The sequence below is a fragment of the Paramormyrops kingsleyae genome, chromosome 24 (assembly GCF_048594095.1).
Source record: "Paramormyrops kingsleyae isolate MSU_618 chromosome 24, PKINGS_0.4, whole genome shotgun sequence".
Lineage (NCBI taxonomy): Eukaryota > Metazoa > Chordata > Actinopteri > Osteoglossiformes > Mormyridae > Paramormyrops > Paramormyrops kingsleyae.
The window spans coordinates 27,253,737-27,272,944 of record NC_132820.1 but is presented as its reverse complement, the minus strand read 5'-3'; the positions used below and the strand labels follow the sequence as shown (position 1 = coordinate 27,272,944).

Genomic DNA, 19,208 nt, shown 5'->3' with positions numbered 1-19,208 from the left:
TCTACAGCATACTCACAATCACCGTCTTCAGCGATGCGTTTCAGCTCGCGCAATTTGGCCCGTACATTAATTTGGCCTTTAAGTTCAGAAACTAACACATCGATTGATGCATGTATTTTTACAGGAGCGGTATGAGGGTGAAACATGGCCACCGCCTTTGTGATAATATGTTTAAGCCGTGGCCTATACAGCTTTTTGAACAGCTTTTCAAAATTGTTAAAGAAATAAAACGGTACAGGTTCATAGAGACACGTGTGCTGAAGCAGGCTAGGGTGTTTCACAGTACAGCCGATACAGGTCGCCTTCAAGTCATCTTCGATTAGCCGATCCAGAATAAAGGCAAGTGACCCTTTGATTATCTTCATGGCAGCTACGGTGATGCCGCCACACCCAGAATCTCCAGATAATGATGGAGCCGCAAAACGATCGCGGAAATCATCCAACATCGATGCAGTAACCCGCGATGTATCCATTAGGGCAGAGTCCGCACGCGGAGGTTGTGACTGGAACAGAACCCCATACGGGCACCATGATGCGGCCTGCCGCGGATTGTATTGAGGAAGCTCTGGTGGCGTTGTATCCATTCGCTGTCCAAAAGTATAGAGGGTCATGGATGGGGATCGCTGGGGGTTAAGTTGAGGAGAAGACTTGTTGTGCTGTATCGACCCAAAAGTAAATTCAGACATGTCCTCCAGGAAAAGGGCTGGTGTCTGGGGAGGTTGGGGAGGGGGTTTTATATGTGGGTTTGCCGTAAGGAGATACTTTAACCCGTCGTTGTACATCGCCAGCCCTTGCATGTCGCATAAACCGGCCTGCCGCTGATACATGGCTCTCGGTATTAAACACTCTGCTCCTGGGGAAATTCTTTTTAGCCGGCTTATGTAAAGTATAACTGTCTTGCATAGACAGCCACTCTCTGATGTCATCAGTAGCCACTTTTTTCCCAGTATCATCCTCCACGGCTCTCTGCAGTCTGGAGGCCCCTCCGTATGACCCCGGGTGGCTGGGGTCATAGTACGAACGGCTCAAGACACGTGCTTTAGTCTTGGCAACAGACATGCTTTTCACACAGTGAGTGGGGGATGAGAGCAGGGATGCGGCGTTTTATAGGTGTCTGGGGAGGGTGGGGAGGGGGTTTTATATGTGGGTTTGTTTAGAATTTAGTGATTAATTGCCATTGTTAACACACCGCACGCACACACAGACACACACACACACACACACACAAGCTGAGAGACAAATCACGATTTTCATTTCTACCAATCGTACACAGTAAAAGAAAATATCATTAAGCTAAGAGAAGTAGAGTTTTTAAGTTTACCATTCATGTAGTACTGGAGACTCGCTCAGACCATAGAATCATACAGATGAGCATTAAAATCACAATTTAGTAATTTAAGCATCCAAAATGAGTAAAAGGGGGCAAGACAACTGCTCATTTGTACCACTCCCTGTATTCTTTCTCTTAATGCTACACCATGGGGTTCCCACAACAGGCCTTGAAGAAACCTCTGTCCAGGACAGGTTACTTGTCACTCAGGTGGACCATAGTCATCAATGATGAGATATTTACCTATTTCATTAAATGATTTAAAAAATAATACTTGAATATTATAAAGGAACAGTATAGCAACATGTAGTCTATGGGCAAGAAACGTTCGGCATACAACACAATGTTTTAAGCAACAGGCAGGCATTCTTTAACCACAGGACTTGTTCACCATGTCACATTAGCCAGTCTTTAGTCCTGACAAACTGCAACTACATTTTTCCATGAGACGTTTCCACGAAATTGTCATATAGGCCTATAACAGGCCTTCAGAAATTCATCACACACTGTCTGATATTACATTACAATTCATAAAATGCCCGGGGTGAACCTAAAACAAAGGAAGATGACGCTTCACGATTCTAATACACATATCACTTAATTTCAGAGTACCGCAATTCACTACATAACTTCTACTGCAAGAATCCTAAACTGACATGCCAATTAAAATCAACCTCAGCCGACACTTCTAGCTGCGGAAAACAATACAATTGTGACCAATTTAAATTCGACCTCAATGTCTGCCTTTTAAAACACAACGCTTTATTCCCAATATATTTGTCAAAATACAAATAGATTTCAAAATGCTGTCGATTGTTGAGCAACACATGATCTGTCTATACGTACCGGCGACTGGTTTGTTCCGCTGATATAATCATGTTACTTTGTTAGCTTTAACATGTGGTGACATTTCAGTGCCATTGTTTTAAAATACTCTGATTGGTGACTACAGTAAATCAGAACTAATGTAAGGTGATTAGAGGCTACTTGAAATTAAAAAAATAAAAATGTAAACAAAACCGTATGAGCCTTTAACTGTTTTACGTTAAAGAAAGCGTCCATGTTTGTCGCTATACTTAAACACATGTTGGCATAGGCGCATGTAGTTTATTGTCCCCACGACCGTACGCTTCTCCATCACCTATCAAACACTAGGCCGACTGTGCTTAGGTAACCACACACACACACACACACACACACACACACACACACACACAACATGCAAACCAGAAAAATATGCACATGCTTCTGGGAGATTTCAATAGTTTTGTACATTTATTTATTTATTTTTTTTAATGGTGATTAGGTTTTCTTCTAAACCGTGTATGTACTAAATGAAAAAGACCAGCTAAAAAATGTTATTGCTAGCCAGCTTCCTATAAGAGTCAGCAAAACCCTGACATTGCAGCATTAATAAGCGCAAATATACACGATCCTGGCTAAAGTGTCTCGGGGATAGATAGCCGCACCTTAAGAACGTCAGAGCCCCGACCGTTCGCAGCATTACATCAGCTAGCAGCTCGTGCGCCTCACGGCGGACTCCCTGGTGCTCAGAGCCATTGTGTCCGACATATTATGAATGAATGAAATGCCTTTTTATTGTCACTATACTCATGTACAATGAGAATAAAAAGCAGATCCTCCAGTGCAAACATGCATGTAGAACACACAACAAACAATAAACAAATAGTGCAAAAAAGTGCAAAACGTTCTGCGGTGCTATATATATATACATATGGAAGGAACAAATAACTGTGTAGGTTATTGCCGCTGCCATTTCCCTTGTTATCCGATAAGTGGTAAAGTAAGAAAATGAATCTTTGTTCACATTTCGCACAGAAATCTCACTGCAAAGTGGATGACGACTGGTTCTGTTGAATTAGGTCTAAGTTTCATTAAGAGTCAAACACGGTGCAGCTCAGTCACCACTGTTAACTTAACATACCGTCCTCAGTAAACATCTCAAATCAGGCGCCCGGATGTCTTAAGTATAGGCCGCGGGGTCACCTTGTAGGAAAACCATTTACTAGAAAGCCGTCTTTATTAAAAATAACTAAAGCTTTATTCTTTAAAGTTTTTAATGTGTTTTCATGCGACCGCTAAATGCAGTTTACAAGCTCCTACTGTTATAAATAAAATGCTATTAAACCAGGTGCACTCGAAGTTACAGCTTTTGATGCTTCAGCTAAAAAAACAATTTTGGAAAACTCAGCATATAATGAATGGAAAGAATGATTACAGATTCGTTGATACACAAAATGCTGGTGGATCGTTCTTTCACGGCGGAGACATTCTCTTGCGATGGACCTGACCCTATACACTGGGTACATGGGAACCAATGCTGAAGTACGGATCTAATGTGTAGGTGTCGAGTCTCACGGTTAAAAACCCCAGTCCCCGTGTGGCTCAGGGTTCAAAAGCTGCTAAAGATTGGTAGATTCCACGAGAGGTGCCCACCACCCCGCAAAAATTAGTACATTTTAAAAACATGACCGTGCTGCATACATATAACAAAATGTATGTACAACTTTTATTTTGAATAATAAAATACCTGTACATGTTGCATTTTAAAACTCATTTGATAAATGTACACACACATTTTTGTACAAGTTTGAAAAATAAAACACACGTGTACATGTTACATTTTAAAACCCTTGTGCAACTTTGAAAATAAATTTTAAAAAACTTCATGTTATATTAACAAAATCTGTTATGATAAAGAGCCTACAAATTTTTTGCAACTTTGTTTTTGTAAAATAAAAGCCACGTTCATATTAGATTTCAAAACTGATTCGCAAAATGAATGCATAAAACTTTGTACAAACATGCTTGCGCTGCGTACACATAACAAAACGTTTTTGTACAACGCGTCTAGAAAATAAAACACCCGAACATTTTTAAAGCATCTGTACATCTTACTTTGAAAAACTTTCATGTTACATTTTTTAAAACATCTGTACATCTTACTTTGAAAAACTTTGATGTTACATTTTAAAACATCTGTACATCTTTGAAAAACTTTCATGTTACACTAACAAATTCATTCGATGAAATATTTTTAAAGACTTACAACACCCTTTTTGCGATGCTGCTAGTTTTTACAGTTCGGTATCCAAAAGGCAGTTTCCGCACTAGTCAACAATCTGCGTTTGTCGTAGACGTCCCTGACATTTTTATTGAGGTCTATTAAACATTTTCACGTCGCGTTTGATTTTGTTATAGTGCGGCATTATGGGGAATTATCCCGCTGCCTTTCATTTAACACGCTTAACCTTCGGCCTATGTTAGCTTTCTGTTCCTGTCTCTTATGTTAGACGGGTCGGTGTCAAGCAGCACGTGTCTTACAGTACATCAGCCATAACATACCCTCAAAACAATTATTTATCATCCAATTTGTTTCTTACTTCTTGGTTACCTTGTTAGGCTTCCTTATCCATGAAAAGATTGGTTTTAATATTTTTGGTGTGGCTTTGTGGACCTTTCTTTTGACAGCATTCCTCTCGTTTTCAATAAAAAATAATGATAAAATAAACCTCTAGAGAATTATATAAACTGAACTGGTCTTATCTTACCTTACATGTGTGGGGATGCCTTACCTTGATTTTGTTATAATTTATTTAGTTTAAATAGAGATTCCTGACAAAGTCAAAAAGCTTTGATGCAGTATATATTTCGAAAAAAAGGTTCTTGGGTGTGCTATATAGAACTATAGGGGTTCTAACCAGAGGAAATATAACCATTGCCTTCAAAAAGGTGCCATTTCTTTTAATTGAGAATGTCCAAGGAGTGTCATATATGTACCAATCTAAAAGGTTCAATATGGAGCCTTTCGTTTTAAGAGTATGCACAAATATATGTGGTGCTTTTATGCATGTTAAACTTAAAAATGGGTCGGTGCCGACCCTAACAGCACAGGAAGGTTATTAATAATGTCTCTAAGGATGGTAGCAAACAGGGCTCTTGGGCCGTCGCTTCACCAGACGCTGCGGGTGGCGAGTCGTGTTGAGCAAAGTAAACCGCATCATTTTCATCATTATTAGCGTTGTTGATGTTGTCTATTTCATTTAATAGCGCTTCAGGTATAGGAGGGGGGTGTTGCTCCGTCCATACCTGCTGATTCAGGTCTTGCGTATATTTTCTCTTGACCGGTCCGCGCCGTCTCTCTTGTACATAGAAAACATAAGAACATAAGAACATAAGAACATAAGAACTATACAAACGAGAGGAGGCCATTCGGCCCATCGAGCTCGCTTGGGGAGAACTTAACTAATAGCTCAGAGTTGTTAAAATCTTATCTAGCTCTGATTTAAAGGAACCCAAGGATTCAGCTTGCACTACGTTATCAGGAAGACTATTCCATACTCTGACTACACGCTGTGTAAAGAAGTGCTTCCTTAAATCCAGTTTGAAATGTTCTCCCGCTAATTTCCACCTATGGCCACGAGTTCTTGTATTTGAACTAATGCTGAAGTAACTATTCGGTTGAACAGCATCCAAACCTGTTAGAATCTTATAGACCTGGATCATGTCCCCCCTCAGTCTCCTTTGCTTGAGGCTGAACAGATTTAGCTCAAATAACCTTTCCTCGTATGACATTCCTCTAAGACCAGGAATCATTCTTGTGGCCCTACGCTGCACCTTTTCTAAGGCCGCTATGTCCTTTTTAAGATATGGTGACCAAACCTGTACACAATATTCTAGGTGAGGTCTCACCAAGGAATTGTATAATCTTAGCATTACCTCCCTTGACTTAAACTCCACACACCTGGAGATGTACCCCAACATCCTATTGGCCTTTTTTATTGCTTCCCCACACTGGCGAGAATGAGACATGGAAGCATCAACATACACACCAAGGTCTTTCTCATAATCAGCTACCTTTATTTCAGTAGGTCCCATAAAATACCTGTACTTTATATTTCTGCTCCCTACATGGAGTACCTTACATTTGTCTATGTTAAATTTCATCTGCCAGGTGTCAGCCCAGTCACTAATTAAATTAAGATCCCGCTGTAGCTGCTGAGCCGCTAGTTCAGTATCTGCTACACCACCCACCTTGGTATCATCTGCAAATTTCACCAGTTTACTGTATATATTGGTGTCTATATCATTTATGTAAATTAGGAACAAAAGTGGTCCTAAAATTGAACCCTGCGGTACCCCACTATGAACGCAGGCCCACTGTGACATCGAGCCTCTTATAACTACTCGCTGCTTCCTATCCGTTAACCAGTTATCAATCCAAGTCGCTACAGTTCCTAAAATACCTGTCGCTTTGAGTTTAAGTGAGAGCCTCTTGTGGGGAACAACATCAAAAGCCTTTTGGAAATCTAAATAGATGACATCATAGGCCTTCTTATCATCAACTTCCTGAGTAGCTTCCTCAAAAAACTCCAACAGATTTGTTAAACAGGATCTACCTCTCCTAAATCCATGCTGGCTATCCCTCAAAATGTTATTTGAGTCCAGGTAATCTACCATTTTCTCTTTGATTATAGCCTCCATAACTTTACCAGTTATACAAGTTAGACTGATTGGCCTATAGTTTGACAAATTACTTCTATCCCCTTTTTTGAAAATGGGCGTTATGTTGGCATGCTTCCAATCAGAAGGTACCACACCTTCAGATAAGGATTTTTGAAACAGTAATGTTAAGGGTCGGCAAATAATATCCCTCATCTCTTTTAACACTATAGGTAAGATGCCATCAGGGCCCTGTGATTTATTTATTTTGAGCTTAGCTAGGCTTTGCAAAACATCAGCTTCAGTTATATATATATTAGTTATAGACGATGTTGAATTAGTAATAAGAACTGGTAAGTTACTAGTGTCCTCGACAGTGAATACCCGTGCAAAACTATCATTGAACTCATTTACTATGTCAATGTCGTTTTCAATTATAAGACCCTTACTATCCTGCAGATTAGTAATTTCAGCTTTTAGAGCTCTTTTAGAGTTAAAATACTGGAAGAAACTTTTAACGTCATCCTTAGCCTCCAATGCGATCTTCCTTTCGACATTCCTTTTAGCTCGTCTAATGTCATTTTTTAATTCAGCCTGTAGATTTAGATACTCTTGCTTTATTATGTCATCATCAGTTATTTTCCATCTCTGGAACAAAGCCCTTTTCCTCCTTACTTTATACTTTATGTCCCTATTAAACCACCTAGGTTGCAATTTCCTAGATTTATTCTTGCTAGAAACAGGTATGAAGTCCTCTTGTACTTGCAATAATGTGCTTTTAAAAAATTCCCATGCCTCTTCAACAGTTTTGTTATTTAACTCCATCCAGTTCACGGTTTCTAGTTTTAATCTCATACAATTGAAGTTAGCCTTCCTAACATTATATATTTTTGATTTGGACTTTGCTCTTCGGGCACTAAACTTAACCTCAAATTTAACCATGTTATGATCGCTACTGTCAAGTGGTTCTAAAACATCTAATTTACCAATCCTGTCCTGGTTATTAGACAAAACAAGATCAAGAATGGCATCTCCCCTGGTAGGGGTGTTAACAAACTGAGTAAAAAAACAATCCTGTACTAATTCCACCATCTCAAGTTCATTTTCAGAAGAGCCAGCAACAATGTCCCACTGTATCCCCGGTAGATTAAAATCACCCATAACTACCACATCATTTTTATTGCTCATAATCCTAATATCACTGTATAACAATCTGCTTTCCTCAGCAGCTACATTGGGTGCTCTGTAACAAACACCGACAATTAGGCTATTTGAGTTTGTAGCATCTAATTTTACCCATATAGCTTCCGTACTTTTACTTATATCAGTAAGCTCCCTTGCCTGCAAGATTTCCTTTACATATACTGCAACACCACCTCCCTTCTTACCTATACGGTCTTTACGGAACAATGTGTAACCATCCATATTATATTCTTGTCCATCCTTATCACTCAACCACGTTTCAGTTATTGCTATAATATCATAAGAGTCCGATGAGATAAGAGCCTCTAAATCATGAATTTTATTCCTAATACTCCTGGCGTTTAGATACAGACAACAAAGGGTAGGCTTATTACAGTGCCTACTTATAATATGATTTTTTTGGGCTTTCCGTTTCCCCCCAGTTACATACTTAACTAACCTCCCTGCCCCCCCAGTCCCTAGTTTAAACATTCCTCAACTACTCTACAAATACGCCTTCCCAGTACACTGGTTCCCCTCCGGTTCAGATGCAACCCATCCGGCTTGAACAGGTCCCACCTGTTCCAGAAGGTCCTCCAGTGCCCCATAAACCTAAACCCCTCTTTCCTACACCATCCTTTTAGCCACGCATTTAATCTCCTTATCTCAGCTAACTTAGCCTCACTTGCGCGTGGCACGGGGAGTATTTCGGAAAATACCACCATGGACGTTCTGCTTCTAAGCTTATTGGCGACTTCTATAAATTTATCCTGCAGAACAGCCCTTCTACCCTTGCCTATGTCGTTGGTGCCAACATGCACCACGACAACTGGATCCACCCCAGCTGGGGCCAAAAGCTTGTCCACACGATCTGGAAGGTCTCCTACCTGGGCACCAGGCAGGCAAGACACCGTACGGGACCCTCTATCACGCGTGCACACATAACTGTCTACTCCCCTAATAATTGAATCCCCCACTACCACAACCTCCCTCTTTCTGGGGGGAGGGGGCTCCTCAGTGCCCAAGGGCCCACCTGCTTCCCCAGTCCCTTCCAGCTCTAAAGCTGGAAGCACCTGAAACCTGTTAGACACAGACACCTCAGGTGATGCCGCCTCTGTAACGTGTGTACGCCTTTTCCTGCGTCTACGACCTACGGTCACCCAGCTCTCTCGACCTCTCTGCTCTTCATTCTCCCTCCCCCCCGTTAGTGGCGTACACACCGTCTCCCTAAACGGCGTATCAACTAGCTCATCTAACTCACTGTTGCATTGGATGCGAGCCAGTTGCTCCTCAAGGTCGCGAACCTTGACCATGAGTGAGTCCACTAGCTTACATCGCTCGCAGATGAAGTCCGACTGGACACTAACGTCCAGAAGGGCAAACATCTTGCAAACGCAACACTGAGCTGGCCCCATAATTAACTAACTCACTATGACCCCGTACTCCCAGCCCAGTAAATTTATATAGTGTATTTAACTATAAAGATTAATTTGCGTAACAATAAATGCAGTAACGTGCGGAGTACACTAAAATAAGTTATTACTTGTGTTAAAACGGAACTTAATTATTATTTTATTAAAAATTTTAAACCTGATAAACTTACTACTACTTACCAGAAGAACTTCTGCCTGAACCAAGTATGAACTAAAAACAAGGCGAAATCGAAGTTGCTCTTGGGAGGTCGAAAAACCACAAAAACCCCCTCACAGCAGGCTACTGCCGGAGCGGGAAAAAAGTGGAAAATGTCCTCCCGGCCCCGACTGGCGACCGAGCAAAGCTCAGGAGCAACTGTCCTTTTCCGACGCTTGGTAGCGATACCGACGTTAGATGTTATTAGTTATAATCGCCCCGCGGGTGTTTGTTACGGAGTTTAAACGCGGACAGAAAAACGCCGCGCACGCGACACCCGCAGCTCTCTGTCGGTAATAATCGCGCTGTTGATTAACAGACAGGACAGACAAGCACTCACGCTGACCGAAATAAGAACAATAAATAGAAATAAACAGCCACCCACGTAAACAGGTAAAGCACACAAACACTCAAAACACTCCAAAAAAAACAATCCCAAACAATCGCTGCAGCTCAACACCACTCTCTCGCAGCAATCCCAGCAATCCTCGCCTGTTTTAACAGGGAATACCTATTATTAGAATAAGTTATAATGTATAGTGTTTAATGTATAGCGTTTATCATATGTATAAAAGAAATAATATACTCACTATATGGAGTTTTCTAACCGCAGCGTCTCCCGTAGAGAAAAAAACAAACCCAAAATAGCTGAATCTCTAAAAATAAAATAATTATTTTAAGTTATTTTATTGTATGGTGTTTATCATAAAACACGCATAAAAGAAATAATATACTTACTCTATGCAGGTCCCATGTAGTTTTCTCTTTCCAGTAGGGCAATGCCTTGATGATACGGGGTGTGGGGTACTTGTGTCTCTTTACCAAAGGAGGGGGACCCTTCTCAAGGTAATAAAAATATCTGCGGTTGCTTACTTTTTAGGATTCTTTAAGGAGAAATATACGGCCTGTCAAGTTTTATCTGTTGTCTATTTCGATGTACGTTTTAACTGCGTAGACGGTATGGGGGGAGTCGGGGGGAAAAGACAAAATTTACTGAAATACAAAATGTCAAACTTGATGTGTGGCGGGGAGTCGGGGGGAAAAGACAAAACTTTTAACAAAATTTACTGAAATACAAAGTGTCAAACTTGATCTGTGGCCGAAATTACAGTTTGACCGGGATTTGACCTATCGGGATGTACATAGGTTGCATGAGGAAAAAACACAAGGCCAAACTGCTACTGCTGCAGGGGGGTGTCGGCTTTCACACACACACACACATACACACACACACAGACGGTCAAACTACTGCTAAGCGTTTTTTTACTGGACGTCAGACCCAGCTCCTCCTCTCATTCTTAGCTCCAACTTGGTCATTCTCACAGGATTTCTTTCAGTCTCGCGCAGCACAACTCTCAGCTCTCCGGCATCGCTCTCTCCGAGTCCTTTGCGGATTATCCAAAGCCATGGGACCTTACCACGGTACCGCAACAGACACAGCATCGCTCTCTCAGAGCCCTTTTCTACAGATTCTCCAAAGCCACGGACCTTACCACGGTGGTACAGCGTACGCTCACACTCCATCAGGTAACCCACCCCCACTCAGACCCAGTGTTTGGGACCTTAACGCACCAACCCCCCTGCTCAGTCCCCCCTGCTCGGCACCCGCTGGATGCAGACAAAACACCACACTCATAAGCACTCTACTCAATATAAAATAATAATTACATAATAATACATAATTAAATAATAATACATAATTAAATTATAATAATTATAATAAATAAATAAACTATATACAAATAAACCCCTATCCCAACGCTCAACTGGCTCACAGCCAAAAAAAAAAGCCCCCCCTCCCACTACCTCATGACGTCACCCGGCTTGCAGCCCCCGCCTGTCACTTTTTGATTTATTTGACCTTTGTGACCTTTGACCCAACCTGTCATTTTGACAAAACCGGTATTCTATCTCTCTCTATCCTACTTTTTATAAAGTTTGCGTGTTCAGAATTCTGTGTCATTGAGTTGTTACTGTGCTGTCACAGTCCAAGACACCGCCTTGGTTCATAATCCTGCTGTTGAATGGAGAGTCCCCACAAAGATATGAATACAAACATGTCACATATGCTGTCTTGGTTCACTCTACTACTGTTTATTTAGTTCATGTGTTCAGAAGCCTGTATCACTGGGCTGTCCTCTGTTAATTTCCTGTCACTGATCCGGACAGCATAACTTTAATGAATAAATGCATCATGCTCCAATGGGGCAGGAAAGCTGTATGTTTGCCGCTGTGAGATTTCTGTGTGTGTGCCCATGCTACCTGCATCCCACTCCACCCCCCCAGGCAGGTTGCTTTCTGTTCCCTGGCTTCCCATACCCCTGATCACCCTGGCAGAGATGTACTTCCACTTCGATTGCGGCGATTGTCAACTAACCTCACAGGTGAAGTTACAGGTCAGCAGGTGACTTTGCTGAAATGTTAGTGTTGGCTCCGTGTCAGACCATCCATATGAAACAGTTTGTTTGGTCACGTTTCCCCCATTATGACACCCTTTGGCCATCTGCTCCTGGTAACATGTTCAAATGAGCCATACATCAAACAGGTTTGTGGGGGAGGGGTGTTCAAGTGATTAAATACAGGGAGGAGACAGACTGTCATGCATCTTCACAGGCCCCGCTTTGCTTCTGAAAATCAGGACTTGTTTCTGTACACTTGTTGCGTGTCCTAATTTTACCCACTACTGGCGGTGATTCCCATATATCAGCACTATATCTGCCTTTTCATAATCTGTAAACCTAGGTACTGTGATGTATATTCTGCCTGTTCATGGGATAATCTCTAATCTAATCTAATGTGTATTCTACCTCTACATGGGATAATCTCTAATCCCAGCAAGCATTATGTGTATTCTACCTCTACATGGGATAATCTCTAATCACAGGATCTGTGATGTGTATTCTGACTGTTCCTGGGGTAATCCCACAACCAGCAGTGAATATTCCATCTGTTCATAGGATAATCAGAATCAGAACTTACTTTACTGCCATTATGTACCAACATACCAGAATTGTTTGTGGTCCAATGCCAAACATGAAGTACATAATATTAAAGGAGAAACACTTCACAGAATACTATGTATAAAAATAGGAATTCAACAAAGCACACAAACATGTACGGAAGACCAGTACGATCATACAAATGATAGAATGAAAGAGATCTTATGACAACAATGAACATAGAAGAGGAGAATTATCCCTGGCTGAATGGATTGCATGTGACTGACGGGATTACTGAAGTACTAGGTGAGTTTATTTATCCCTTCTGTTCCTCTTCTGATCAACATTCTTCATTTATTAAATCAGCATTCACATAGTGCTATATTTACATCAAAGTGAAGTGCTGCTTTCTAAATTCCATTTTTAAAATGAATCCTGGGTACAGATTATGGAGAAGTGCCTACTGGGAATTGCATTACAGAAATTGCATTACAGAAATTGCATTACAGAAATTGCATTACTGGCTCCATCCTACCTAAAAGACCTCATCACACCCCGCACTGCACCACGATCTCTCCGATCCTCCAGCACTGCTCGACTGGTCCCACCACCCCTCAAGGCACAAGGAAGACACACCTCCCGGCTCTTCTCTGTTCTGGCACCAAGTTGGTGGAATGAACTCCCCCTAGATGTTCGAACAGCTGAGTCACTGCATGTCTTCAAAAGACGACTTAAAACACACCTTTTCCAGAAATACCTGAATTAGCACTTCTGGCATTATACTTTCATTACTTAAAAAAATAATAATAATAATAAAAAAAAGCACTTTTCCAACAGAGTATTAGATCGATGGTACTCATAGCCTTGGTTTTTATTGAGCTAGTATCGGGAAAAATTCATTGTGGAGTCTTAAAGCACTTATGTAAGTCGCTCTGGCTAAGGGCGTCTGCCAAATGATGTAAATGTAAATGATGGCAAAATCATAATTTTATTACTTCTACTAATAGTGAATGGCTCGCAGTGTTAATCACTAGCAAATGCACTACACAACCATTCTATGTTCTTTAAGCTGCCCCTTGTGGTGAAAACTCCCGCTGATTAAAAGATGATAACATTTGCTTTGGCTTGGCTCAGCAAGCAGTTAGGAGAAGCGGTGTCTGTACATAGCCTACAGTGTGTGAGATGGGCTTCCATTCTGTCTCCAGTGTCCCCATGCTTCTTGGAGTTCAGACAGAGTAGGACACCTGAGTGAGGTGTCGTGGTTGTGTTGGGCTCTGCTCTGGCAGGAGGTCATCTGAGCATGGGAAGGAAGAGCACAAAAGGACAGGGCTCTACAGCAGGCAGGTGGCCCAGTGCATACTGGGTGTATATAGCTGGGTCACCTTCCTTCAGTGTGGCCGGTGAATAAAATCCCTGAAAACTGAGCTTTACCTTCATTCAATGAGAATCACCTTTTAAAATATATTTGTCTATAGTCCAAATGAAATGTTGAGAGGGGGGCTCCTTTAATGTAATGTAATGTAAAGTGCAAGAACTGGTGTTGCGCTAGCTGTCCGAATTGTAGAGCATAAGCAGAAAGGGAGACAGGATTCCTGAAGAAGTTCCATCCATCCCAAAATCTACAACTACCTTCAGCAAATAGCTTGAACACAGTCATAATGTCTAAAAGCCTTAATTACACTCATTATAATCAACCCCAGGTTCTCAGGGAATAGAATTGTTTATGACAAACAAAACATGAAGATCAACCAGTGAAATTTGAAATAATAATAAAAAAAAACACACACACACATTTGAATTCATATCTTTGTGGGGACTTTCATGTCATTTCTACAGGAAGTTTTTTGATTGCAGTCATGGATTTTTATAAAACTTAGTTTCCCCTTGTGGGGACTGAAAAAGTGGTCTGCACAATGTCAAAATAACAGGTTTTACATTGCTATACAAAAACACACCGATGAATGCTTTAAAGTATCACACAGAATCAAGGAGTCAATTTGAAGACACAGATGCAGCAGCCACAGATTTCCACATGTGCTCCATCAACAACTTGAGATACTGCTGTTCCTACGGTAAGATGATGTTCAACATCAAAAAAATGTGGACTGTCTGCGAGGGAGCTCAGAGCAACAAAAACATGGACCGGCTGCGGCATCATTACCGCGAAGATCATTACCGGGCGCACACACGCCCACACACACAAGTCAATTTAGAGACACAAATATACCTAAGTACACCTCTTTCAATCTTTGGAGTAAAACAGAGGATCCAGAGAAAATTCATATAACACTAGGAGAACATGCAAACCTCACACACAGAGCAAAAGTGATCTTTGACTCCCAGCCCCCAAAGGTGTGATGTAACTTATGTGTCCTGAGCCTCTGCGCCGTCCAAACCCGAAAAATCACCCAACCATCAGTCTGTTTGTCCTGGGCAGAGTCACCTGGGGCCTGTGCCAAGCAGCACAGGGCACAAGGCTGGGGTACATCCTGGGCAGGATGCTAGTCCATCACAGGTCATATACACACACATTCATACACTATGGGAAATTGTAGAAGCACCAATTAGCCTAAACAATGTCTGCAGGAAAACATTCATGCATACACCGAGCAGCAGGGGCATTGCTAGAGATTGTGGGCCCCATGAAGGCATATCATATTGGGCCCTCCAGTCCAGACTAATCCAGCTATTCTCCCAATTTTTTAGGCCGCCTGTCATTCAGGGGCCCTTGGAATCATCGTAACTTTCCCCCGCCATTACGGCACCCCTGCCAAGCAGTGATGAGATTCAAAGCCCCAAACCCATCGGTGACAGACAACAGGGCCACCAGCTAAGCCTCCATGACACCCTACTTTCAAGTCAATACATATTTAAAAGTGTTGAAGTTTAAATGACCGTGTGATAATTTCAATTATATTATATTGGGGTCAAAATGTCCCCATATTACTTTCATCATATTAACACAATTCATGTATAATTGAAGTTACTGAAAACTATCAGCATTAAAGGATGTCAAACAAGCTTTTAAGTAATAACGTGGATTGTATTGGTAGGATAAGGGATAACACACACACGCACACACACAGGCATTTTTTTTCTAAACACACAGGTATTTTTTTTTTAAATAATGATTTAATATTATTTTTTAAACCAATCAGCATACCCTGTACTGGTATAAACAATAAAATGACAGATGCCTTATATGGAGGGCCCTGTGTGATGTCAAAACAGAACAGAATTCCGGAACTGGCCAGTGATGTCATCGAAGGAAGATTTTCCTATATAAGAAGCAATTGCACCTTCACATTTCATTCTTAGAGACTCTCTCGAAGGAAGCACTGGTGAAAGAGAATCTAAGCTATATCATTTGCATAATTTCAGTATGGGTTTAAGTTGCACAAAGGTGCAGGGCCCTAAACAAAAAAATGTTCAGGGCCCAAAAAAGAAAGGCACTCTTCTCAGGTTCTGGAAGAAGCAGAGGAGAACTACGCCAAGAGATATAGACACGGCTACCATGGCTGAAGGCGGCCATGAGATGGCCAGTGATTGCCCTGCTGGCCAACAAGATGATAATGTACAACAGGAGAGCAGCCAACTTGAGGAGGCTAGCTCAGACCTGTCAAAAAATGACAGACAGCAGGAGAGCAGCCCACTTGAGGAGGTTAGCTCAGAAAAGATAGACAGACAGCAGCTTCGATGCAGAATAATCAGAAGCCGACTGGGCAGGGGCACCCAGTCAGACCGGGCAGGGGCACCCAGGCTGAGGTCTAAACTGGACCGGAGAAAAACGAAATCACAAAGTGATTTGGGGAAGGCTCCCGAGCAGCAGAAAAGGCGCATGAGGCAATTCAACAGAAGACGACCTTTCCCAAATGGCACAAAGTCGGACACCGAACTGGTTAGACCGACCAGTCCGAAACAATTGTAAACTGGACCTGGAGGACAGGTCAGCCAATACAGCAGCCTCATGTATGTTAATGAGTGCCATGAAAACAAAAATAAAGTGTACTGCTGACTTACATGCCGAGTGGTCAGCGAGTTTTATTCCTCCTATTATCATTTACTTTAGCCCAAACATACAGGTCAGACTTTCAGATATGCAGCCTTAAAAAAAAAAAAACAGAATCACTAAAATTATTGTATTGTACATATAACACAAAACTCAGTTTGCTAGAGAAATTCTGATTAGGGGATTCAAATTTTATTACGGGGGGTGATACAGAGGTTTCCACTCCAAATGCACAGAAATGGGTGCTGAGGTCATACAGGCCTTTGCTTCTATTTTGTCTTAAGGCAAGATTCCCATCAAGTTACACACTGACAAAATGAGATAACGTTTCTGTGGCTTCGGGTGGACCGAGGCATCGCGGGAGCAGAAACACACACAGAAGCTCGCTTACTGGGAAGAGCGCGCTCTTTATTATCGGTCATGGAAAGGAACACATCAGACACCCAACGAGCACCGAATCTATTACATATAGGAAATACAAGGTTGTCAGATGCCGAACTGTAGGATGCACACATGGTGGGAGATTTACGTAAGCTAACTCACACGAGGATCGGACCGGGTACACACAGGACTCGGGTACACACACGAGCAACAATAAGGAAATGTAACCATTAACATTAATAATAACAATACAGCAAGGGCTATTTACAACTGCACGCGGGGCGTGCTGGGACACGCGTCCAGCCGGTGCTACACTGCCCCCTCCTCAGACGTACAGGTGTTCCGGGCAATTCGGTTTCCCCTGTCTATCAGGAAATAATGTTTCCCCTAATATTAAAGCAAAGAGGTATGTGAAATGTCTGAAAATCACTCGGGTACATTATTACATGTGAATACAGTAGATCGTCACGCATAATATAGTCTTATAAGCAATACTATACCGTTTTCATCAAGAAATATCTCTATCCAGCGAATTAAATACTTTCATTTATTATCTGTAAAAACAAAAAACATGTGATGTTTTAAAATATAAGGCTTGATTACCTCAAGAGCTTCGTAAAAAGGCATGAAAACAACAGCGAAACCGTGTACTAATCAGCGCGCGACAGGGGAAACTGAATTGCCCAGAACACCGGCGCTGGACCTTCTTCCCAGCACAGCTTCCAGGGGTGACCATGCCCAGCGACTCCCACAGCCAGGCTCCCTTCTCCGGGGACACACAGCGCATGGGGCTGCTGGAGACTTCCGGCAGTGCGGCCTCCTCCTAGCCCCGTAATGCCGCCTCCGCTGCCTCGGCTAGCCACCCCTGGCGGTCGCGCTACTTCTCCCAGCTGGTCAACTCACCGCTGAGCTGCTCCAGCTCCTGCTCCTCCGCAGGTTTCAGCAGCCGCTCACGGTCACGATGGTCCCGCTCCTGCTGCTTGTCAAGTCCGCGGCGCTTTGCAGCCAGCCGGGCCTCCCAGCTGCAGCACGTCTCCTCCCGCTCCAACAGAGCAGCCCCCGCCCGCTGCGGATTCTCCTCACTGACGAGCAGGGAGCTCTTGACGGCCGGTGAGTGGCAGGAGCGTCTTCAGGGCGCGCTGCGCGGGTCCGGTGCGTCCTGGATCAGGGTTCCCACAATTCTGGCACAACCGACTGGCTAAGCTGTTTCTAGCGCCGAGGTGGTTAAAATGGTACGGTCCACATTAGCGGTGTCTGAAATTGTTTTACATAGAAATTTTCCTACAAGGTGAAGTTAGCTTTTGTTTTTTTCTTTACAGCAAAAGAAAAGTTTTAAGACCCCCCAAACTGCTATTTTTGTCTTATTGGGGGGGTCTGGGTCTTGACGGGGGTTACTGTACCCCCCAGTTCCCCCCGTAATTCGAACCATGTGTCTATGCTGCTGAAATGAGCCTTGCATATTGCGAGTTGGACCGAAATCATCTTAGTGAAGTTTAGTTTGGTATTTGTAAAGCTGGCCTATCCAGTCATGCAAAAGGTTAAACTTAATTAACTATATGCAGTGGTGTAAAATTCAGCTTTCTTACTTTTGACATGAATTAACTTACTTTAATTAATTAAGCTACATATCACCCATCCATGTTTCCTAGCATTTACAGCACTGGAATGAAAATGATGCAAAATTTAATTAAAACACTGAACAGCTGTTGCCATCCCACCAACAGGGGGCAGGGCTGCCCTTCATCATATCAAGCAATGCAGTGTGAGGCTTCCTATGCATCTTGCTCCCTCCCTCTCCGCCTTGGCTTTGTTCAGCCATCTTACTTTGTGTTTCTGTGCCTGTGTGCTTTGCTTGTTTCAACTGGTTTTAGGATCTAAACTGGTTAAAGACCATGGAGTGGATGGTTAAGGAGGCTCACCAAAGCCTACACTGTCTGTAGTCTACACTGCCTACCCCTCACCCAACAAATCGTCAGTCTCATGACACCAGGCAGATAACATAAGAACATAAGAACTATACAAACGAGAGGAGGCCATTCGGCCCATCGAGCTCGCTTGGGGAGAACTTAACTAATAGCTCAGAGTTGTTAAAATCTTATCTAGCTCTGATTTAAAGGAACCCAAGGATTCAGCTTGCACTACGTTATCAGGAAGACTATTCCATACTCTGACTACACGCTGTGTAAAGAAGTGCTTCCTTAAATTCAGTTTGAAATGTTCTCCCGCTAATTTCCACCTATGGTACTGGAGTGTTAATACCAGAACATCCCGACTC

At 42.4% G+C, this 19,208-nt stretch overlaps 1 protein-coding gene across 1 annotated transcript in view; it reads right to left on the bottom strand.

Moving 5' to 3' along the window:
• LOC140582417 (uncharacterized) overlaps positions 1–15,650 on the bottom strand; it is a 94,831-nt gene extending 79,181 nt beyond the window's left edge. The window contains exons 1-2 of the mRNA XM_072706769.1: positions 13,716–15,650; positions 11,982–13,228 (exon numbers count right to left, since the gene is read on the bottom strand). Coding sequence (XP_072562870.1) covers positions 11,982–12,107 — 126 coding nt within the window. The 5' untranslated portion in view covers positions 12,108–13,228; positions 13,716–15,650. The remainder of the gene's footprint in view (positions 1–11,981; positions 13,229–13,715) is intronic.
• Between the last annotated feature and the right edge of the window lie 3,558 nt (positions 15,651–19,208).